This window comes from Ranitomeya imitator, chromosome 2, assembly GCF_032444005.1.
Source record: "Ranitomeya imitator isolate aRanImi1 chromosome 2, aRanImi1.pri, whole genome shotgun sequence".
Taxonomy (NCBI): Eukaryota; Metazoa; Chordata; class Amphibia; order Anura; family Dendrobatidae; genus Ranitomeya; species Ranitomeya imitator.
In genome coordinates, this window is record NC_091283.1 from 270,259,590 (window position 1) to 270,281,267 (window position 21,678).

The 21,678-nt window shown below is 50.3% G+C and overlaps 1 protein-coding gene across 1 annotated transcript in view; it reads right to left on the bottom strand.

Moving 5' to 3' along the window:
- Window positions 1-21,678, bottom strand: part of PRKCA (protein kinase C alpha) — a 148,385-nt gene that overhangs the window by 93,683 nt on the left and 33,024 nt on the right. The window contains exon 3 of the mRNA XM_069749181.1: window positions 2,951-3,033. Coding sequence (XP_069605282.1) covers window positions 2,951-3,033 — 83 coding nt within the window. The remainder of the gene's footprint in view (window positions 1-2,950; window positions 3,034-21,678) is intronic.

Here is a 21,678-nt window from a genome sequence, read left to right on the forward strand (position 1 = left end):
ACTGATACATTGTAAAGGCTCAGGAGCAGGCCCCATCCACTGGAGCAGCACTGATACATTGTAAAGGCTCAGGAGCAGGTCCCATCCGCTGGAGCATGGAACTGATACATTGCAGAGGCTCAGGAGCAAATCTCCTCAGCTGGACCACGGCACTGATACATTGTAAAGGCTCAGGAGCAGGTCTCCTCCACTGGAGCATGGCACCGATACATTGTAGAGGCTCAGGAGCAGGTCTCCTTCACTGGAGCATGGCACAGATACATTGTAGAGGCTCAGGAGCAGGTCTGCTCTGGTGGAGCATGGCACTGGTACATTGTAGGGGCTCAGAAGTAGGTCTGCTCTGCTGGAGCATGGCATTGATACATTGTAGAGGCTCAGGAACAGGTCTGCTCTGCTGGAGCATGGCACTGATACATTGTAGAGGCTCAGGAGCAGGTCTTCTCCGCTGGAGCATGGCACTGGTACATTGTAGGGGCTCAGGAGCAGGTCTGCTCTGCTGGAGCATGGCACTGGTACATTGTAGGGGCTCAGGAGCAGGTCTGCTCTGCTGGAGCATGGCACTGATACATTGTAGAGGCTCAGGAGCAGGTCTCCTCTGCTGGAGCATGGCACTGATACATTGCAGAGGCTCAGGAGCAGGTCTCCTCTGCTGGAGCATGGCACTGATACATTGTAGGAGCTCAGGAGCAGAGGTGTTGTGGAGCTACGTTAGGTGGTGATGTGTCCCCGCAGAAAGATTCTCCTCCTCCTCCGCAGAGATCTCCCGAGCTATAAACTCCGTGTTATTACGCTTTCTTTGAGCACTAATAACTATTACGCTCCAGCTCAGACTGAGCTGTAATTACACGAGCAGAAATATCATTCCATCCCCAGCAGCGGCCACATCATAAAGGAACCCCGTCGCCCAGGCCAGCTCCCCGTCCATCACAGCAATGACCAGCGCCCTTTAAGAAGTGCAAAGTTATTGGGGGCTGCACAGACCTCATCACGCTGGTCAAATAATGGACGGCTGTAATAATGGCGGAGGCTGAGAGCGCCCCCTGGAGAGAACGTCACCCAGATTATATATATATACAGTGGGGCAAAAAAGTATTTAGTCAGTCAGCAATAGTGCAAGTTCCACCACTTAAAAAGATGAGAGGCGTCTGTAATTTACATCATAGGTAGACCTCAACTATGGGAGACAAACTGAGAAAAAAAAATCCAGAAAATCACAGTCTGTTTTTTTTAACATTTTATTTGCATATTGTGGTGGAAAATAAGTATTTGGTCAGAAACAAAATTTCATCTCAATACTTTGTAATATATCCTTCGTTGGCAATGACAGAGGTCAAACGTTTTCTGTAAGTCTTGACAAGGTTGCCACACACTGTTGTTGGTATGTTGGCCCATTCCTCCATGCAGATCTCCTCTAGAGCAGTGATGTTTTTGGCTTTTCGCTTGGCAACACGGACTTTCAACTCCCTCCAAAGGTTTTCTATAGGGTTGAGATCTGGAGACTGGCTAGGCCACTCCAGGACCTTGAAATGCTTATTACGAAGCCATTCCTTCGTTGCCCTAGTGGTGTGCTTTGGATCATTGTCATGTTGAAAGACCCAGCCACGTTTCATCTTCAATGCCCTTGCTGATGGAAGGAGGTTTGCACTCAAAATCTCACGATACATGGCCCCATTCATTCTTTCATGTACCTGGATCAGTCGTCCTGGCCCCTTTGCAGAGAAACAGCCCCAAAGCATGATGTTTCCACCACCATGCTTTACAGTAGGTATGGTGTTTGATGGATGCAACTCAGTATTCTTTTTCCTCCAAACACGACAAGTTGTGTTTCTACCAAACAGTTCCAGTTTGGTTTCATCAGACCATAGGACATTCTCCCAAAACTCCTCTGGATCATCCAAATGCTCTCTAGCAAACTCAGATGGGCCTGGACATGTACTGGCTTAAGCAGTGGGACACGTCTGGCACTGCAGGATCTGAGTCCATGGTGGCGTAGTGTGTTACTTATGGTAGGCCTTGTTACATTGGTCCCAGCTCTCTGCAGTTCATTCACTAGGTCCCCCCGCGTGGTTCTGGGATTTTTGCTCACCGTTCTTGTGATCATTCTGACCCCACGGGGTGGGATTTTGCGTGGAGCCCCAGATCGAGGGAGATTATCAGTGGTCTTGTATGTCTTCCATTTTCTAATTATTGCTCCCACTGTTGATTTCTTCACTCCAAGCTGGTTGGCTATTGCAGATTCAGTCTTCCCAGCCTGGTGCAGGGCTACAATTTTGTTTCTGGTGTCCTTTCACAGCTCTTTGGTCTTTACCATAGTGGAGTTTGGAGTCAGACTGTTTGAGGGTGTGCACAGGTGTCTTTTTATACTGATAACAAGTTTAAACAGGTGCCATTACTACAGGTAATGAGTGGAGGAAAGAGGAGACTCTTAAAGAAGAAGTTACAGGTCTGTGAGAGCCAGAAATCTTGATTGTTTGTTTCTGACCAAATACTTATTTTCCACCATAATATGCAAAAAAAATGATAAAAAAAACAGACAATGTGATTTTCTGGATTTTTTTTTCTCAGTTTGTCTCCCATAGTTGAGGTCTACCTATGATGTAAATTACAGACGCCTCTCATCTTTTTAAGTGGTGGAACTTGCACTATTGCTGACTGACTAAATACTTTTTTGCCCCACTGTATATACCCCTGCATTATTCATAGAGGATGAAGCTGTAGAGAAGTGCAGCTATGCGCCCCGCAGGAATGCACAACCAGCCGAAATAGATCTCACTGACAGCAGCGAGTCCCCAGCGGCCACCGCGACCCGGGGGGAATCAGCCTGCGGCCACAGCCACTTAAAGGCCAGTACAACCCTGATGACGGAGGAAAGCAGCGCAGTTAGGAAGAGACAAAGTATGCAAAAAACAGTGTAAACAACCCAAAGAAGCAGAGCAACTGCGGCACTTACATCTGTGTCCGGACCCTTATCTGCACCGGGGCAGGAGAAGGTGACAAATTCATGGCAGCGCTTGTGGACCACGAAACAGCAAACTGCAAGAGAAAGAGCAACAAGTGAGGATGATGACAATGACGAGAGTACTACTGATCCCGAGTTACATCCTGCATTATACCCTAGAGCTGCACTCACTATTCTGCTGGTGCAGTCACTGTGTACATACATTACATTACTGATCCCGAGTTACATCCTGCATTATACCTCAGAGCTGCACTCACTATTCTGCTGGTGCAGTCACTGTGTACATACATTACTGATCCTTAGCTACATCCTGTATTAGGCTATGTTCACATTAGCGTTGCGTCGGGCGCAGCTGCGGCGACCCATGCGTCATGCGCCCCTATATTTAACATGGGGGCGCATGGACATGCGTTGTCTTGCGTTTTGTGACGCATGCGTCATTTTTGGCGCAAGCGTCAGGGCGCAGAGGACGCTGCATGTTGCATTTTTTTTGCGTCCAAAATCAAGCCAAAAATGGACGCATGCGTCACAAAACAATGCGTTTTTGCATGCGTTGTGTCGCCGAGGCAAAGCCCAACAACGCAAATGTGAACGTAGCCTTATACTCCAGAGCTGCACTCACTATTCTGCTGGTGCAGTCACTGTGTACATACATTACATTACTGATCCTGAGTTACCTCCTGTATTATACTCCAGAGCTGTACTCACTATTCTGCTGGTGCAGTCACTGTGTACATACATTACTGATCCTGAGTTACATCCTGTATTATACTCCAGAGCTGCACTCACTATTCTGCTGGTGCAGTCACTGTGTACATACATTACTGATCCTGAGTTACATCCTGTATTATACCCCAGAGCTGCACTCACTATTCTGCTGGTGCAGTCACTGTGTACATACATTACATTACTGATCCTGAGTTACATCCTGTATTATACCCCAGAGCTGCACTCACTATTCTGCTGGTGCAGTCACTGTGTACATACATTACATTACTGATCCTCAGTTACATCCTGTATTATACCCCAGAGCTGCACTCACTAATCTGCTGGTGCAGTCACTGTAAACATACATTACTGATCCTGAGTTACATCCTGTATTATACCCCAGAGCTGCACTCACTATTCTGCTGGTGCAGTCACTGTGTACATACATTACTGATCCTGAGTTACATCCTGTATTATACTCCAGAGCTGCACTCACTATTCTGCTGGTGAAGTCACTGTGTACATACATTACATTACTGATCCTGAGTTACATCCTGTATTATACCTCAGAGCTGCACTCACTAATCTGCTGGTGCAGTCACTGTAAACATACATTACTGATCCTGAGTTACATCCTGTATTATACCTCAGAGCTGCACTCACTATTCTGCTGGCGCAGTCACTGTGTACATACATTACATTACTGATCCTGAGTTACATCCTGTATTATACCCCAGAGCTGCACTCACTATTCTGCTGGCGCAGTCACTGTGTACATACATTACATTACTGATCCTGAGTTACATCCTGTATTATACCCCAGAGCTGCACTCACTATTCTGCTGGCGCAGTCACTGTGTACATACATTACATTACTGATCCTGAGTTACATCCTGTATTATACTCCAGAGCTGCACTCACTATTCTGCTGGTGCAGTCACCGTGTACATACATTACGTTACTGATCCCGAGTTACATCCTGTATTATACCCCAGAGCTGCACTCACTATTCTGCTGGCGCAGTCACTGTGTACATACATTACATTACTGATCCTGAGTTACATCCTGTATTATACCCCAGAGCTGCACTCACTATTCTGCTGGCGCAGTCACTGTGTACATACATTACATTACTTATCCTGAGTTACATCCAGTATTATACTCCAGAGCTGCACTCACTATTCTGCTGGCGCAGTCACTGTGTACATACATTACATTACTGATCTCGAGTTACATCCTGTATTATACCCCAGAGCTGCACTCACTATTCTGCTGGCGCTGTCACTGTGTACACACATTGCCTGCCCTCTATTACTCTTCGGAGCTGCACTCTGAGGTGATCATGGTGGTGCACAGGACTCTGGCGGTGTATATGAGGGAGCGCCTTGGTGCTTCCCTCACATGATGAGCGCACACAGTGAGGACAGATGGTAGCGGTGCGCTGCTTGCTTCCTTCTCCTGTGATTCATCGTCTCCTCGTTGCATCTTCTGCCATATGCGCCGTAATTAATAAACGTGACACAGCAGCGATCGAAAAGAAGCCGCGCGCAAGAAAAGCGCCAGTGACCGTGTGCCAGAGAATGCTCAAACGCTCTAACAATGGCGGAAGCAACGTAATCAGGGGGTCCTCACCCGGTAATCAGATGCCTGCTGACCCCGCCATCTAATGATAATGAGATGACCCTGCTGGCCCCGCCCTCTAATGATAATGAGGTGACTTCTGACCCTGCTCTCTAATGATAATGAGGTGATTGCAGACCCCATCCTCTAATGATAATGTGGTGACTCTGCTGACCACGCCCTCTAATGATGAGCGCACACAGTGAGGACAGAGGGTAGCCGTGCGCTGCTCGCTTCCTTCTCCTGTGATTCATCGTCTCCTCGTTGCATCTTCTGCCATATGCGCCGTAATTAATAAACGTGACACAGCAGCGATCGAAAAGAAGCCGCGCGCAAGAAAAGCGCCAGCGACCGTGTGCCAGAGAATGCTCAAACGCTCTAACAATGGCGGAAGCAACGTAATCAGGGGGTCCTCACCCGGTAATCAGATGCCTGCTGACCCCGCCATCTAATGATAATGAGATGACCCTGCTGGCCCCGCCCTCTAATTATAATAAGATGCCTGCTGACCCCACCCTCTAATGATAATGAGGTGACTTCTGACCCTGCCCTCTAATGATAATGAGGTGATTGCAGACCCCATCCTCTAATGATAATGTGGTGACTCTGCTGACCACGCCGTCTAATGATACTGAGGTGACTGCTGACCCCACCCTCTAATGATAATGAGACAACTGACCCTGCCCTCTAATAATGAGACAGCTGACCCTGCCCTCTAATGATAGATACCTGCTGACCCCGTCCTCTAATGATGAGGTGACTGTTGACCTCGCCCTCTAATGATAATGAGATGACTCTGCCGACCTTGCTTTCTAATGATAATGAGATGACCCTGCCATCTAATTATGAGGTGACTCTGCTGACTTCGCCCTTTAATGATAAGATTTCTGCTGACCCCGCCCTCTAATGCTAATGATGACTCTGCTGACCCTGTCCAATAATGAGATGCCTGCTGACTCCGCCGTCTAAAGATAGTGAGATGACTGCTGACCCCGCCGTCTACTCATGAGATGCGTGCTAATGATAATTAGATACCTGCTGACCCCACCCTCTAATTATAATAAGATGCCTGCTGACCCCACCCTAATGATAATGAGGTGACTTCTGACTCCACCCTATAATCATGAGGTGACTGCTGACCCCGCCCTCTAATGATGAGATGCCTTCTGAACCCGCCCTCTAATTATAATGAGGTGACTAATGACCCAGCACTCTAAAGATAATGAGATGACTCTGGTAACCCTGCCCGCTAATGAGAACGAGATGCCTGCTGACCCCACCCTCTAATTATAATGAGAAACCATGCTAACCCTGCCCTCTAATGGTAATGAGATGCTGCTAACCCCGCCCTCTAATGAGATACCTGCTGACCCCGCCCTCTAATGAGATGACTGCTGAGCCCGCCATCTTATGATAACGAGATACCTGCTGACCCCGTAATCTAATGATGAGATTCTACTGACCTCGCCCTCTAATGATGATGAGATGCCGCTGAGCCCACCATCTGATGATGAGATGACTTCTTACTCCGCCCTCTTAATGATGATAAAATTACTTCTGACTCTGCCCTCTAATGATGATGAGATGACTGCTGACCCTGCCCTCTAATGATGATGCGATGATTGCTGAGCCCGCTCTCTAATGATAATGAGATGCTGCTGACACCTCTCTCGAATGAGATATCTGCTGACCCCGCCCGCTAATAATGAGATACCTGCTGACCCCGTCTTCTAATGATGAGATTCTACTGACCTCGTCTTCTAATCATAATGAGATGCCGCTAAGCCCGCCCTCTAAAGAGATGACTGCTGATCCCTCTAATGATGATGAGGACTGCTAAGCCAGCCCTGTATTGATGATATGACTGCTGACTCCGCCCTCTAATGATGATGAGATGACTTCTGACTCCACCCTCTAATGATGATGAGATGACTGCTGACCCTGCCCTCTAATTTTGATGAGATGACTGCTGACCCCACCTTCTAATGCTGATGAGATGCTGCTAACCCCACCCTCTAATGATGATGAGATGCTGCTGACCCTGCCCACTAATGATGATATGACTGCTGAGCCCGCCCCTGGTGATAATATGATGCTGACCCGCCCCTGCTAATGAGATGCTGCTGACCCCACCCCCTGCTAATGAGATGCACTTAACGACGGCCCTATTGTTTATACTGATGTGCATTGGATTATATGAGGTAAGGACATGCACTGGTAATGACTTCCTCCATACTTTACACTGCAGCTCACACCCAGCACGTGGGCAGTAATGTGGCAGGTGGCAGAAGCACGAGGACAAGAACCACACAGACAGAAGAATAATGAGGGCACAGCAGCCGGACCCCCACGCCTCCTCCACACAGACGCTGGCCGGGTCAGCACGATGATGGCTGAAATCCGGTTCTGGCAGCAACAATCCAGATAATCTCCCGGCTGAGTGTAGACCGCGGCCGGACAGATGGCACTAAATGCCTCATGGGGCTGCAGGGAATGAAGTGAGCGGCTGCCACTAATCAGCGGGATCTGATCAGCAAGATCTGATGAGCCGCCACATGTCACCCCCTCACCGCACATGTAACATCTGCAGGAGGCGCTGCACAGGGAGCGGGAATTATCATTGACCCCAATCACTCAGACAGGAGCTGATCCCCAATCTGCCGTGTAAGGACCCAGGCTGGACAGCACCCAAAGCCCAAATGGGTCATGGCCCTTTAAGTATGGAGTATATGCTATATACACATTGTGCCATTCTGGAGCCAGGCATGCGCCCCCTTCTCCGAGGTATTAAAAATGGTAGCAGGTGCCCAGAGACTAGGGGGCCCAACACAACGACGGGGGAAGATGAGAGGAACGACGCGTAACAACATGTGAAGACCAGAGTGGTGCATAATGACGGGGGAAGACCGGAGGAGCGGCGCATAACGACATGGAAGACCGGAGGAGCGGTGCATAATGACAGGGTAAGAAGGGAGGAGCAGCGCGTAACAACATGTGAAGGCCAGAGCGGTGCATAACGACGGGGGAAGACCGGAAGAGCAGTGCGTAGCGATGGGGGAAGACGAGAGGAGTAGCGATGGGGGAAGACGAGAGGAGCAGCGCGTAACGACGGGGAAGACCGGAGGAAGGGTGCGTAACTACGGGAAAAGACCAGAGGAGCGGCGCGTAACGACGGGGAAAGACAGGAGGAGCGGCGCGTAATGACGGGGCAAGACCAGAGGAGCGGCGCTTAAAGACAGGGGAAGACTGGATAAGCGTCGCGTAACGACGGAGAAAAACCAGAGAAGCGTCGCGTAACGACGGGGAAAGACCAGAGGACTGGTGCATAACGACAGGCGAAGACCAGAGGAGCGGTGCATACCGACAGCGGAAGACCGGAGGTGCAGCGCATAACGACGGAGGAAAACCAGAGGTGCGGTGCGTAACAGCAGATAAGACTGGAGGAGGGGCGCGTAACTACGGGGAAGACCGGAGGAGGGCCGCGTAATGAAGGGGAAGTCCGGAGGAGCGGCGCGTAACAACGGGGAAAGACCGGAGAAGCGACGCATAACAACGGGGGAAGACCGGAGGAGTGGTGTGTAACAACGGGGGAAGACCGGAGGCTCGGTGCATAACTACAGGAGAAGACCGGAGGAGCGGGGCATAACGACGGGAGAAGATGAGGAGCTCCGTGTAATGACGGGGGCCGACGAGAGGAGCGGCACGTAATGATGGGGTCAGACAAGAGGGGTTAGGCGAGAGGAGCGCCGCGTAATGACTGGGGAAGTCGAGAGGAGCGCCGCGTAATGACTGGGAGGCATATGAGGGGCCCCAGTTGGAGCAGCCACCTAGGAAAATTATTTAATGTCACCAGTCGCTAAAGAGGAGGATTACCCACTGTCATGAAGTTTTCCACAAGAACGAGCAGTTCCTGCACCGATGTTTCCAGAGGATTAAGCATGCAGTGCACACTCCACTGCTCCGCACCCTGAGGCTGGAAACAACCAGGTCTTGCACTACTCCATGAGTGAGAGCACGGGCTCCAAATCACCACTGGCCCCCAAAATCTCCACTAGCTTCCAAAACCACCACTGGCCCCAAATCACAACTGGCCCCGTTTGTGAGCGGCGGTCGTATAGCAGACGCACGGCAGTATAGGAATTGTAGTTCAGCCCCGAACTGACTGTGCAGGTGTAACGGAGCGGACGAGGATGGGATGATGACATCACAGCCCCTCAGTGCCCCAACACCAACCTTCTCCCAGAGTAGCACGCCTCATGAGTGCTATTGCCAATGTTAATGGAGTGAGTCCCCTAGGGACACATTTGGCCTCTTCTTTCCGGCTCGTGAGATATAACTCTGACCACAAAATACAAAACAGATGAGAAACAAAACAACAACGGAAAAACAAGAGAATATCAGCAAGATTATGTGAAAACTGGATATCAATAAATGACAAGAAAGCTGCTGCCCCCCCCCCCCAGGCGAGAAAGCACCCAACATCGGCCTGCCTAAAGCGAGAAAGCGCACGGAGCGACCCTGTGCAAGAAAGCACCCAACATCAGCCTTCCTAAACGAGAAAGCACCAAAATCCTCCCCGAGCGAGAAAGTGCCCGGACCATCCCCGAAAAAGCACTGGGACCATCATGAGAGAGAAAGCACAGGGACCATCCCCAAGAGAATTCACCCGGATCATCCCCGAGAGAGGAAGCACCGAGACCATCCACGAGAGAATGCACCCCGATCATCCCCAAGGACGAAAGCACCCGGATCATCCCAAAGAGAGAAAGCACCCGGATCATCCCAAAGAGAGAAAGCACCCGGACCCATCCACGAGAGAGAAAGCACCGGGACCATCCCCGAGAGAGAATGCACCGGGACCAACCCCGAGAGAGAAAGCACCAGGACCATCCACGAGAGAGAAAGCACCAGGACCATCCCCAAGAGAATTCACCCGGATCATCCCCGAGAGAGGAAGCACCGAGACCATCCCCGAGAGAATGCACCCCGATCATCCCCAAGAACGAAAGCACCCGGATCATCCCAAAGAGAGAAAGCACCCGGATCATCCCAAAGAGAGAAAGCACCCGGACCCATCCACGAGAGAGAAAGCATCGGGACCATCATGATAGAGAAAGCATCGGGACCATCCCCGAGAGAGAATGCATCGGGACCAACCCCGAGCGAGAAAGCACCGGGACCATCCACGAGAGAGAAAGCACCGGGACCATCCACGAGATAATTCACCCGGATCATCCCCGAGAGAGGAAGTACCGAGACCATCCTCGAGAGAATGCACATGGATCATCCCCAAGAGCGAAAGCACCCAGACCCATCCACGAGAGAGAACGCATCGGGACCATCCCTGAGAGAGAATGCACCCGGATCATCCCAAAGAGTGAAAGCACCCGGACCCATCCACGAGAGAGAAAGCACCGGGACCATCCCCGAGAGAGAATGCACCGGGACCAACCCCGAGCGAGAAAGCACCAGGACCATCCACGAGAGAGAAAGCACCAGGACCATCCCCAAGAGAATTCACCCGGATCATCCTCGAGAGAGGAAGCACCGAAACCATCCCCAAGAGAATGCACCCGGATCATCCCCAAGAGCGAAAGCACCCAGACCCATCCACGAGAGAGAAAGCATCGGGACCATCCCTGAGAGAGAATGCACCGGGATCAAACCCGAGCGAGAAAGCACCGGGACCATCCACGAGAGAGAAAGCACCGGGACCATCCCCGAGAGAGAATGCATCGGGACCAACCCCGAGCGAGAAAGCACCAGGACCATCCACGAGAGAGAAAGCACAGGGACCATCCCCGAGAGAATTCACCCGGATCATCCTCGAGAGAGGAAGCACCGAGACCATCCCCAAGAGAATGCACCCGGCTCATCCCCAAGAGAGAAAGCACCCAGACCCATCCACGAGAGAGAAAGCATCGGGACCATCCCCAAGAGAGAATGCACCGGGATCAACCCCGAGCGAGAAAGCACCGGGACCATCCACGAGAGAGAAAGAACCCGGATCATCCCAAAAAGAGAAAGCACCCGGACCATCCACGAGAGAGAAAGCACCGGGACCATCATGAGAGAGAAAGCACCGGGACCATCCCCGAGAGAGAATGCACCCGGATCATCCCAAAGAGAGAAAGTACCTTGACCCTCTAAAAAGAAAAAAGAAGCACCAGAACACCCCTCCTGCCCCATTAAGGAAAGAGCACTCAGACCCTCTAATGATGGCAGGGAAAGCTCCCAAACGGACTCCCAAGAGCAAAAGTTAGTTGAACAACTCCCACTTTCTGAGCAAGAAAGATACCGAACGTCCTCCACAGCAAAAAAGTTTGGGACACCAATGAGAAAAATGAAACAAAAGGGGAGAAAAGTCCCCTGAGGCGAGAACACGTGGAGACCCCCCCCCCCCCCCCCCCGAGCACGGACACTGCCACATCTTAGGACGACCACCATTGTCATGAGTATATGTCGCTGCCTCTGCATCATCTGATATTTCTAATCCACCAGATTTCTTAGAAAACTCAATAAAACTTGCAGAAAAAAGGAAAATCCGAAATTATAAGAAAAAATGAAAATAATTAGTCCAGAAATGAATGAGGATGAGCAGCCGCAGCTCCACTATACAGAAGACCCCAGAGCGAAAGCCGACAGCGAGCGACACAAAGCGCCAGCAGCAGATGTCCAATATTTGGGATAATTACCGTCCTGAGCAGCAGACGATGCTTGAGTCTGCAGAAAAGTCTGAGAATTGTCTCCATGCCAAGAAGTTACATCCGAGAAGAACTGCCAAATGTGCGGATAAAGATCTGTCCTACAGGTGGACTGTATTATCCTCCAGCGCTGTGCTCACTATTCTGCTGGTGCAGTCACTGTGTACATACATTACATTATTGATCCTGGGCTACATCATGTATTATACCCCAGAGCTGCACTCACTATTCTGCTGGTGCAGTCACTGTGTACATACATTACATTACTGATCCTGAGCTATATCCTGTATTATACCCCAGAGCTGCACTCACTATTCTGCTGGTGCAGTCACTATGTACATACATTACATTACTGATCCTGAGCTATATCCTGTATTATACCCCAGAGCTGCACTCGCTATTCTGCTGGTGCAGTCACTGTGTACATACATTACATTACTGATCCTGAGCTACATCCTGTATTATACCCCAGAGCTGCGCTCACTATTCTGCTGGTGCAGTCACTGTGTACATACATTACGTTACTGATCCTGAGCTACATCCTGAATTATACCCCAGAGCTGCACTCACTATTCTGCTGGTGCAGTCACTGTGTACATACATTACATTACTGATCCTGAGTTACATCCTGTATTATACTCCAGAGCTGCACTCACTATTCTGCTGGTGCAGTCACTGTGTACATACATTACATTACTGATCCTGAGTTACATCCTGTATTATACCCCAGAGCTGCACTCACTATTCTGCTGACGCAGTCACTGTGTCCATACATTACGTGGCGTTCCCGGGCACACGCTGCGGTGCTGCCTTGCAGTGAGTGAAGCTCTGTGGACGAGGTCAGGCTGTGCAGAGGATGACGAGTCGGAGAGCGACAGCCATACACCATGACATCCATCAGGTGGATAGAGCAGATTAGTGAATGCTGCTCTGGGGTGAACTGGAGTGTAATAGAGCACATCCTGCAGAGCTGAGAGCAGAGTGTGCTGTGCAGTGTGCGCCCACCTTGTGAGCGAGATTTATAGCGGATGTACCTCTATCCGAGCAGGGCCGGACCACCAGCTCTTTGCTATGAGGCACGGGGTCGAGCACCAGGCACGACGCTTGTCTCTTTAGGAGCCGTGCCGCCTGTACACTTAATGTTGTGTAATGATCCCTCAGAGCAGCGCTCGCTGCGCAGCATAATCGCCTTTTGGGCCTTTTTTCCAATCTCTGAAGAGGCCATAGTGAAGGTTTCATCCATTTACAGAAAGGAAAAAGCTTTTTTACCTCCTCAGATTCTCAGACGCCGGAAAATGATCCATAAAAAATGAAATTAGTCTTAATGGTAAAAGCCGCGAGCGGCGTCCGACCGGAGGAGACGCTGCCGACGTCAGGAATGGACCTGACCGCAAACTAGCAAAGCCCAAGAGGACAGAGACGGAGAGTGAGCAAGCGGAGGAAGGTGGTGGTCCCAGCGTCAGACCCCCACCTGTACCCAACTGTGTATATACAACGTACAGGCGGTGCGGCTTATTACGGAGTGGCCGCCTGTACACTGCTGGGTGTATACAACGCACGGGCGGTGCGGCTCTTATTATGGAGTGGCTGCCTGTACACTGCTGGGTGTATACAACGTAGTGATGGTGCAGCTCTTACTGTGGAGTGGCCGCCTGTACACTGCTAGGAGTATACAACGTACAAGTAGTGCGGCTCTTATTATGGAGCAGTCGCCTGTACACTGCTGGGTGTATACAACATACAGGTGGTGCGGCTCTTAATATGGAGCAGTCATCTGTACACTGCTGGGTGTATACAACGTACAGGTGGTGGGGCTCTTATGGGGCAGCCGCCTGTACACTGCTGGGTGCATACAACGTACAGGCGGTGCGGCTCTTATTATGGAGTGGCTGCCTGTACACTGCTGGGTGTACACAACGCACGGGCGGTGGCGGCTCTTATTATGGAGTGGCTGCCTGTACACTGCTGGGTATATACAACGTAGTGATGGTGCAGCTCTTACTGTGGAGTGGCTGCCTGTACACTGCTGGGTGTATACAACGTACAGGTGGTGCGGCTCCTATTAAGGAGCAGTCGCCTGTACACTGCTGGGTGTAAACAACGTACAGGTGGTGCGGCTCTTATTATGGAGCAGTCGCCTGTACACTGCTGGGTGTATACAACATACAGGTGGTGCAGCTCTTATTATGGAGCAGTCGCCTGTACACTGCTGGGTGTAAACAACGTACAGGTGGTGCGGCTCTTATTATGGAGCAGTCGCTTGTACACTGCTGGGTGTATACAATGCACGGGCAATGCGGCTCTTATTATGGAGCAGTCGCCTGTACACTGCTGGGTATATACAGCGTAGTGATGGTGCAGCTCTTATTATGGGGCAGCCGCCTGTACACTGCTGGGTGTAGACAACGTACAGGTGGTGCGGCTCTTATTATGGAGCAGTTGCTTGTACACTGCTGGGTGTATACAACGTACAGGTGGTGCAGCTCTTATTATGGAGCAGTCGCCTGTACACTGCTGGGTATATACAGCGTAGTGATGGTGCAGCTCTTATTATGGGGCAGCCGCCTGTACACTGCTGGATGTATACAACGTACAGGTGGTGCGGCCCTTATTATGGAGCAGTCGCCTGTACACTGCTGGGTGTATACAACGTACAGGTGGTGCGGCCCTTATTATGGAGCAGTCACCTGTACACTGCTGGGTATATACAACGCACGGGCGGTGCGGCTCTTATTATGGAGCAGTCGTCTGTACACTGCTGGGTGTATACAACATACAGGTGGTGTGGCTCTTATTATGGAGCAGTCGTCTGTACACTGCTGGGTGTATACAACATACAGGTGGTGCGGCTCTTATTACGGAGCAGTCGCCTCTACACTGCTGGGTGTATACAACGTACAGGTGGTGCGGCTCTTACTATGCAGCAGTCGCTTGTACACTGCTGGGTGTATACAACATACAGGTGGTGCGGCTCTTATTATGGAGCAGTCGCCTGTAAACTGCTGGGTGTATACAATATACAGGTGGTGTGGCTCTTATTATGGAGCAGCCGCCTGTACACTGCTGGGTGTATACAACGTACAGGTGGTGTGGCTCTTATTATGGAGCAGTCGCTTGTACACTGCTGGGTGTATACAACGAACAGGTGGTGCTGCTCTTATTATGGAGCAGTCGCCTGTACACTGCTGGGTGTAAACAACGTACAGGTGGTGCGGCTCTTATTATGGAGCAGTCGCCTGTACACTGCTGGGTGTATACAATGCACGGGCAATGCGGCTCTTATTATGGAGCAGTCGCCTGTACACTGCTGGGTATATACAACGTACAGATGGTGCGGCTCTTATTATGGAGCAGTCGCTTGTACACTGCTGGGTGTATACAACGTGCAGGTGGTGCGGCTCTTATTATGGAGCAGTCGCTTGTACACTGCTGGGTGTATACAACGTGCAGGTGGTGCGGCTCTTATTATGGGGCAGCTGCTTGTACACTGCTGGGTGTATACAACGTATAGGTGGTGCGGCTCTTATGGAGCAGTCGCTTGTACACTGCTGGGTGTATACAACATACAGGTGGTGCGGATCTTATTATGGAGCAGTCGCCTGTACACTGCTGGGTGTATACAACGTACAGGTGGTGCGAATCTTATTATGGAGCAGTCGCCTGTACACTGCTGGGTGTATACAACGTACAGGTGGTGCGGCTCTTATTATGGAGTAGAGATCTGTACACTGCTGGGTGTATACAACGTACAGGTGGTGCGGATCTTATTATGGAGCAGTCGCCTGTACACTGCTGGGTGTATACAACGTACAGGTGGTGCGGTTCTTATTGTGGAGCAGTCGCCTGTACACTGCTGGGTGTATACAACGTACAGGTGGTGCGGCTCTTATTGTGGAGCAGTCGCCTGTACACTGCTGGGTGTATACAACGTACAGGTGGTGCGGCTCTTATTGTGGAGCAGTCGCCTGTACACTGCTGGGTGTATACAACGTACGGGTGGTGCGGTTCTTATTGTGGAGCAGTCGCCTGTACACTGCTGGGTGTATACAACGTACAGGTGGTGCGGCTCTTATTATGGAGCAGAGATCTGTACACTGCTGGGTGTATACAACGTACAGGTGGTGCGGCTCTTATTATGGAGCAGTCGCCTGTACACTGCTGGGTGTATACAACGTACGGGTGGTGCGGCTCTTATTATGGAGCAGTCGCCTGGACACTGCTGGGTGCGCCAGGGGGTCTGCGCTGCGCGAGCTCCGTACTAACACCCAAAACGTGACTACACCAAGAGGTAAATGTGTCCCAGGTGAGATGGAGTTCTGCACTGGATGCACAGCTGACTGGGGGGGGTCACCACAAGTAGGGTCCAGGGTTGGAGGGGTCACCACAGGCAGGGGGCCAGAGTTGGAGGGGTCACCACAGGGAGGGGGCCAGAGTTGGAGGGATCACTACGTGCAGGGTCCAGGGTTGGAGTGGTCACCACGGGCGGGGTCCAGGGTTGGTGGGGTCACCACGGGCGGGGGCCATGGCTGGAGGGGTCACCACGGGTGGGGGCCAGGGTTGCAGTGGTCACCATGGGTGGTGGCCAGGGTGGCAGGGGTTACCACAGGCGGGGACCAGGGTTGGAGGGGTCACCACAGGCGGGGACCAGGGTTGGAGGGGTCACCTCGGGAGAGGCCCAGGGTTGGAGGGATCACTACGTGCGGGATCCTGGGTTGGAGGGGTCACCACAGGCGGGGGCCATGGTTGGAGGGGTCACCACAGGGAGGGGTCCAGAGTTGGAGGGGTCACCACGGGCGGGGTCCAGGGTTGGAGGGGTCACCATGGGCGGGGTCCAGGGTTGGAGGGGTCACCACGGGTGGGGTCCAGGGATGGAGGGGTCACCATGGGCGGGGTCCAGGGATGAGGGGGCACCAGGGGCGGGGTCCAGGGATGGAGGGGTCACCACAGGCGGGGGCCAGAGTTGGAGGGGTCACCACAGGCGGGGGCCAGAGTTGGAGGGGTCACCACAGGCGGGGGCCAGAGTTGGAGGGGTCACCACAGGCGGGGGCTGGAGTCACGGCACCAACATCTAAATGTCTGACAATCCAGCTCAGGAGAGCCGGATAATCTGCACCTTCTGAAGGTAAGGATCCCGGACAGGAACTCTGCTCAGGGCCAGACAGGCATGACCCGGGGGGGTATCGTTACACCGGCCCAAACGTGCCAGACTTCTGGACCAAATGTGTCACGTTAGATCACACATTCTACGTGGGCTGTTGAGTGGTTGTATGAACACCTCCCTTTTATATCAGTAATGGCGGGAGGTGTCCACACAAAATCCTCGTACAGAGGAGAGCTCGAGGTCTGGTAATGATTAATATCTGGTCATGGCAGCGACACTGATTAAAGGTGGCATCCAATCATAAGGAGGCGCTGTCCTGCCCCAGGCCATCCCAGAGCGTTGGGGAAGGTATTGCTGATGGACCTCCAAGCAGGACAAGACCCCAGATCTGCTGCTCACGGGTCATCACCGATATCAGCGCATGGAGGGCTCCATCCAAAACTCGGAGACTCACCAGAGACCACCGGGGACCCCCAAGGAGCTGCTCAGAAACGAAACCAAGAGCAAAAAGAAGAGATCACTCAGGAGCCCCCGTACATATGAGGTTGACCGCTCCTGCACAGTCATCGGTTTGGGGCGACTTTTAGTCAACACTTCCAATATTCTAGACTTGTCTTCTATGGAGATGATCTGGGACGCAACAACGGCACAGGGGGCAGCGAGTCTTGGCACAGGGGGCAGCGAGTCTGGGCTTGGGGGGATAGCGGCAAGCCTAGGCATGACACCATTGATCAGGCAGAGCCTCCATCCTGCACAGTGGGAGCCCTGTACCAGGACACGCTCCATAGTCTGATGCACAGAATTTAGCATCTGGCAACGAATGATAACAGAGAGCAGCAGAGACAGGTGATGGGACGTCCCGCACATACACTGGGGCAGGGGTAGGACCACCCTCATCAGACCCTCCAGCCCCGCAGTCGCAGGGTTAATGTTGGGGTCCTGAATTCTGTGCGTTTCTCTGGACTCGGATTACACGACATTAAAGGTTTAACTGATTAACAGGAATTCATTAACGAGATGTAATCAAGGAGCCGCGGCCGCCGCTAATCCGTGCCCCTCCCCTAATCCGAGCCCCTCCCCGGCCGCCATATAATGCACCGCGGATCAAGAGGTGTAATCCCGCGCTAATCCCGGCCCATGATACTGTGCACTTACCAGCAAGTACCGCTGTATCTGAGCAAGTCTGATACCGAGCACTTACCAGCAAGTACCGCCGTCTCCGAGCAAGTGTGATAATGACTGCTGAGAAGTGTATCTAATCTTATCCTGTGTGATACCTCCTGCTGAGCCGTGTATCTAATCCCCTCCTGTGTGATACTGACTGCTGAGCCGTGTATCTAATCCTCTCCTGTGTAATACTGACTGCTGAGCCGTGTATCTAATCCTCTCCTGTGTAATACTGACTGCTGAGCCGTGTATCTAATCCTCTCCTGTGTAATACTGACTGCTGAGCCGTGTATCTAATCCTCTCCTGTGTAATACTGACTGCTGAGCCGTGTATCTAATCCCCTCCTGTGTGATACTGACTGCTGAGCCGTGTATCTAATCCTCTCCTGTGTCATACTGACTGCTGAGCCGTGTATCTAATCCTCTCCTGTGTGATACTGACTGCTGAGCCGTGTATCTAATCCTCTCCTGTGTGATACTGACTGCTGAGCCGTGTATCTAATCCTCTCCTGTGTAATACTGACTGCTGAGCCGTGTATCTAATCCTCTCCTGTGTAATACTGACTGCTGAGCCGTGTATCTAATCCTCTCCTGTGTGATACTGACTGCTAAGTCGTGTATCTAATCCTCTCCTGTGTGATACTGACTGTTGAGCCGTGTATCTAATCCTCTCCTGTGTGATACTGACTGCTGAGCCGTGTATCTAATCCTATCCTGTGTGATACTGACTGCTAAGCCGTGTATCTAATCCTCTCCTGTGTGATACTGACTGCTGAGCCGTGTATCTAATCCTATCCTGTGTGATACTGACTGCTGAGCCGTGTATCTAATCCCCTCCTGTGTGATACTGACTGCTGAGCCGTGTATCTAATCCTCTCCTGTGTGATACTGTCTGCTGAGCCGTGTATCTAATCCTATCCTGTGTGATACTGACTGCTGAGCCGTGTATCTAATCCTATCCTGTGTGATACTGACTGCTGAGCCGTGTATCTAATCCTATCCTGTGTGATACTGACTGCTGAGCCGTGTATCTAATCCTCTCCTGTGTGATACTGACTGCTGAGCCGTGTATCTAATCCTATCCTGTGTGATACTGACTGCTAAGCCGTGTATCTAATCCTCTCCTGTGTGATACTGACTGTTGAGCTGTGTATCTAATCCTCCTGTGTGATACTGACTGCTGAGCCGTGTATCTAATCCTATCCTGTGTGATACTGACTGCTAAGCCGTGTATCTAATCCTCTCCTGTGTGATACTGACTGTTACATAGTAACATAGTAACATAGTTAGTAAGGCCGAAAAAAGACATTTGTCCATCCAGTTCAGCCTATATTCCATCATAATAAATACCCAGATCTACGTCCTTCTACAGAACCTAATAATTGTATGATACAATATTGTTCTGCTCCAGGAAGACATCCAGGCCTCTCTTGAACCCCTCGACTGAGTTCGCCATCACCACCTCCTCAGGCAAGCAATTCCAGATTCTCACTGCCCTAACAGTAAAGAATCCTCTTCTATGTTGGTGGAAAAACCTTCTCTCCTCTAGACGCAAAGAATGCCCCCTTGTGCCCGTCACCTTCCTTGGTATAAACAGATCCTCAGCGAGATATTTGTATTGTCCCCTTATATACTTATACATGGTTATTAGATCGCCCCTCAGTCGTCTTTTTTCTAGACTAAATAATCCTAATTTCGCTAATCTATCTGGGTATTGTAGTTCTCCCATCCCCTTTATTAATTTTGTTGCCCTCCTTTGTACTCTTTCTAGTTCCATTATATCCTTCCTGAGCACCGGTGCCCAAAACTGGACACAGTACTCCATGTGCGGTCTAACTAGGGATTTGTACAGAGGCAGTATAATGCTCTCATCATGTGTATCCAGACCTCTTTTAATGCTCCCCATGATCCTGTTTGCCTTGGCAGCTGCTGCCTGGCACTGGCTGCTCCAGGTAAGTTTATCATTAACTAGGATCCCCAAGTCCTTCTCCCTGTCAGATTTACCCAGTGGTTTCCCGTTCAGTGTGTAATGGTGATATTGATTCCCTCTTCCCATGTGTATAACCTTACATTTATCATTGTTAAACCTCATCTGCCACCTTTCAGCCCAAGTTTCCAACTTATCCAGATCCATCTGTAGCAGAATACTATCTTCTCTTGTATTAACTGCTTTACATAGTTTTGTATCATCTGCAAATATCGATATTTTACTGTGTAAACCTTTTACCAGATCATTAATGAATATGTTGAAGAGAACAGGTCCCAATACTGACCCCTGCGGTACCCCACTGGTCACAGCGACCCAGTTAGAGACTATACCATTTATAACCACCCTCTGCTTTCTATCACTAAGCCAGTTACTAACCCATTTACACACATGTTCCCCCAGACCAAGCATTCTCATTTTGTGTACCAACCTCTTGTGCGGCACGGTATCAAACGCTTTGGAAAAATCGAGATATACCACGTCCAATGACTCACCGTGGTCCAGCCTATAGCTTACCTCTTCATAAAAACTGATTAGATTGGTTTGACAGGAGCGATTTCTCATAAACCCATGCTGATATGGAGTTAAACAGTTATTCTCATTGAGATAATCCAGAATAACATCCCTCAGAAACCCTTCAAATATTTTACCAACAATAGAGGTTAGACTTACTGGCCTATAATTTCCAGGTTCACTTTTAGAGCCCTTTTTGAATATTGGCACCACATTTGCTATGCGCCAGTCCTGCGGAACAGACCCTGTCGCTATAGAGTCACTAAAAATAAGAAATAATGGTTTATCTATTACATTACTTAGTTCTCTTAGTACTCGTGGGTGTATGCCATCCGGACCCGGAGATTTATCTATTTTAATCTTATTTAGCCGGTTTCGCACCTCTTCTTGGGTTAGATTGGTGACCCTTAATATAGGGTTTTCATTGTTTTTTGGGATTTCACCTAGCATTTCATTTTCCACCGTGAATACCGTGGAGAAGAAGGTGTTTAATATGTTAGCTTTTTCCTCGTCATCTACAACCATTCTTTCCTCACTATTTTTTAAGGGGCCTACATTTTCAGTTTTTATTCTTTTACTATTGATATAGTTGAAGAACAGTTTGGGATTAGTTTTACTCTCCTTAGCAATGTGCTTCTCTGTTTCCTTTTTGGCAGCTTTAATTAGTTTTTTAGATAAAGTATTTTTCTCCCTATAGTTTTTTAGAGCTTCAATGGTGCCATCCTGCTTTAGTAGTGCAAATGCTTTCTTTTTACTGTTAATTGCCTGTCTTACTTCTTTGTTTAGCCACATTGGGTTTTTCCTATTTCTAGTCCTTTTATTCCCACAAGGTATAAACTGCTTACACTGCCTATTTAGGATGTTCTTAAACATTTCCCATTTATTATCTGTATTCTTATTTCTGAGGATATTGTCCCAG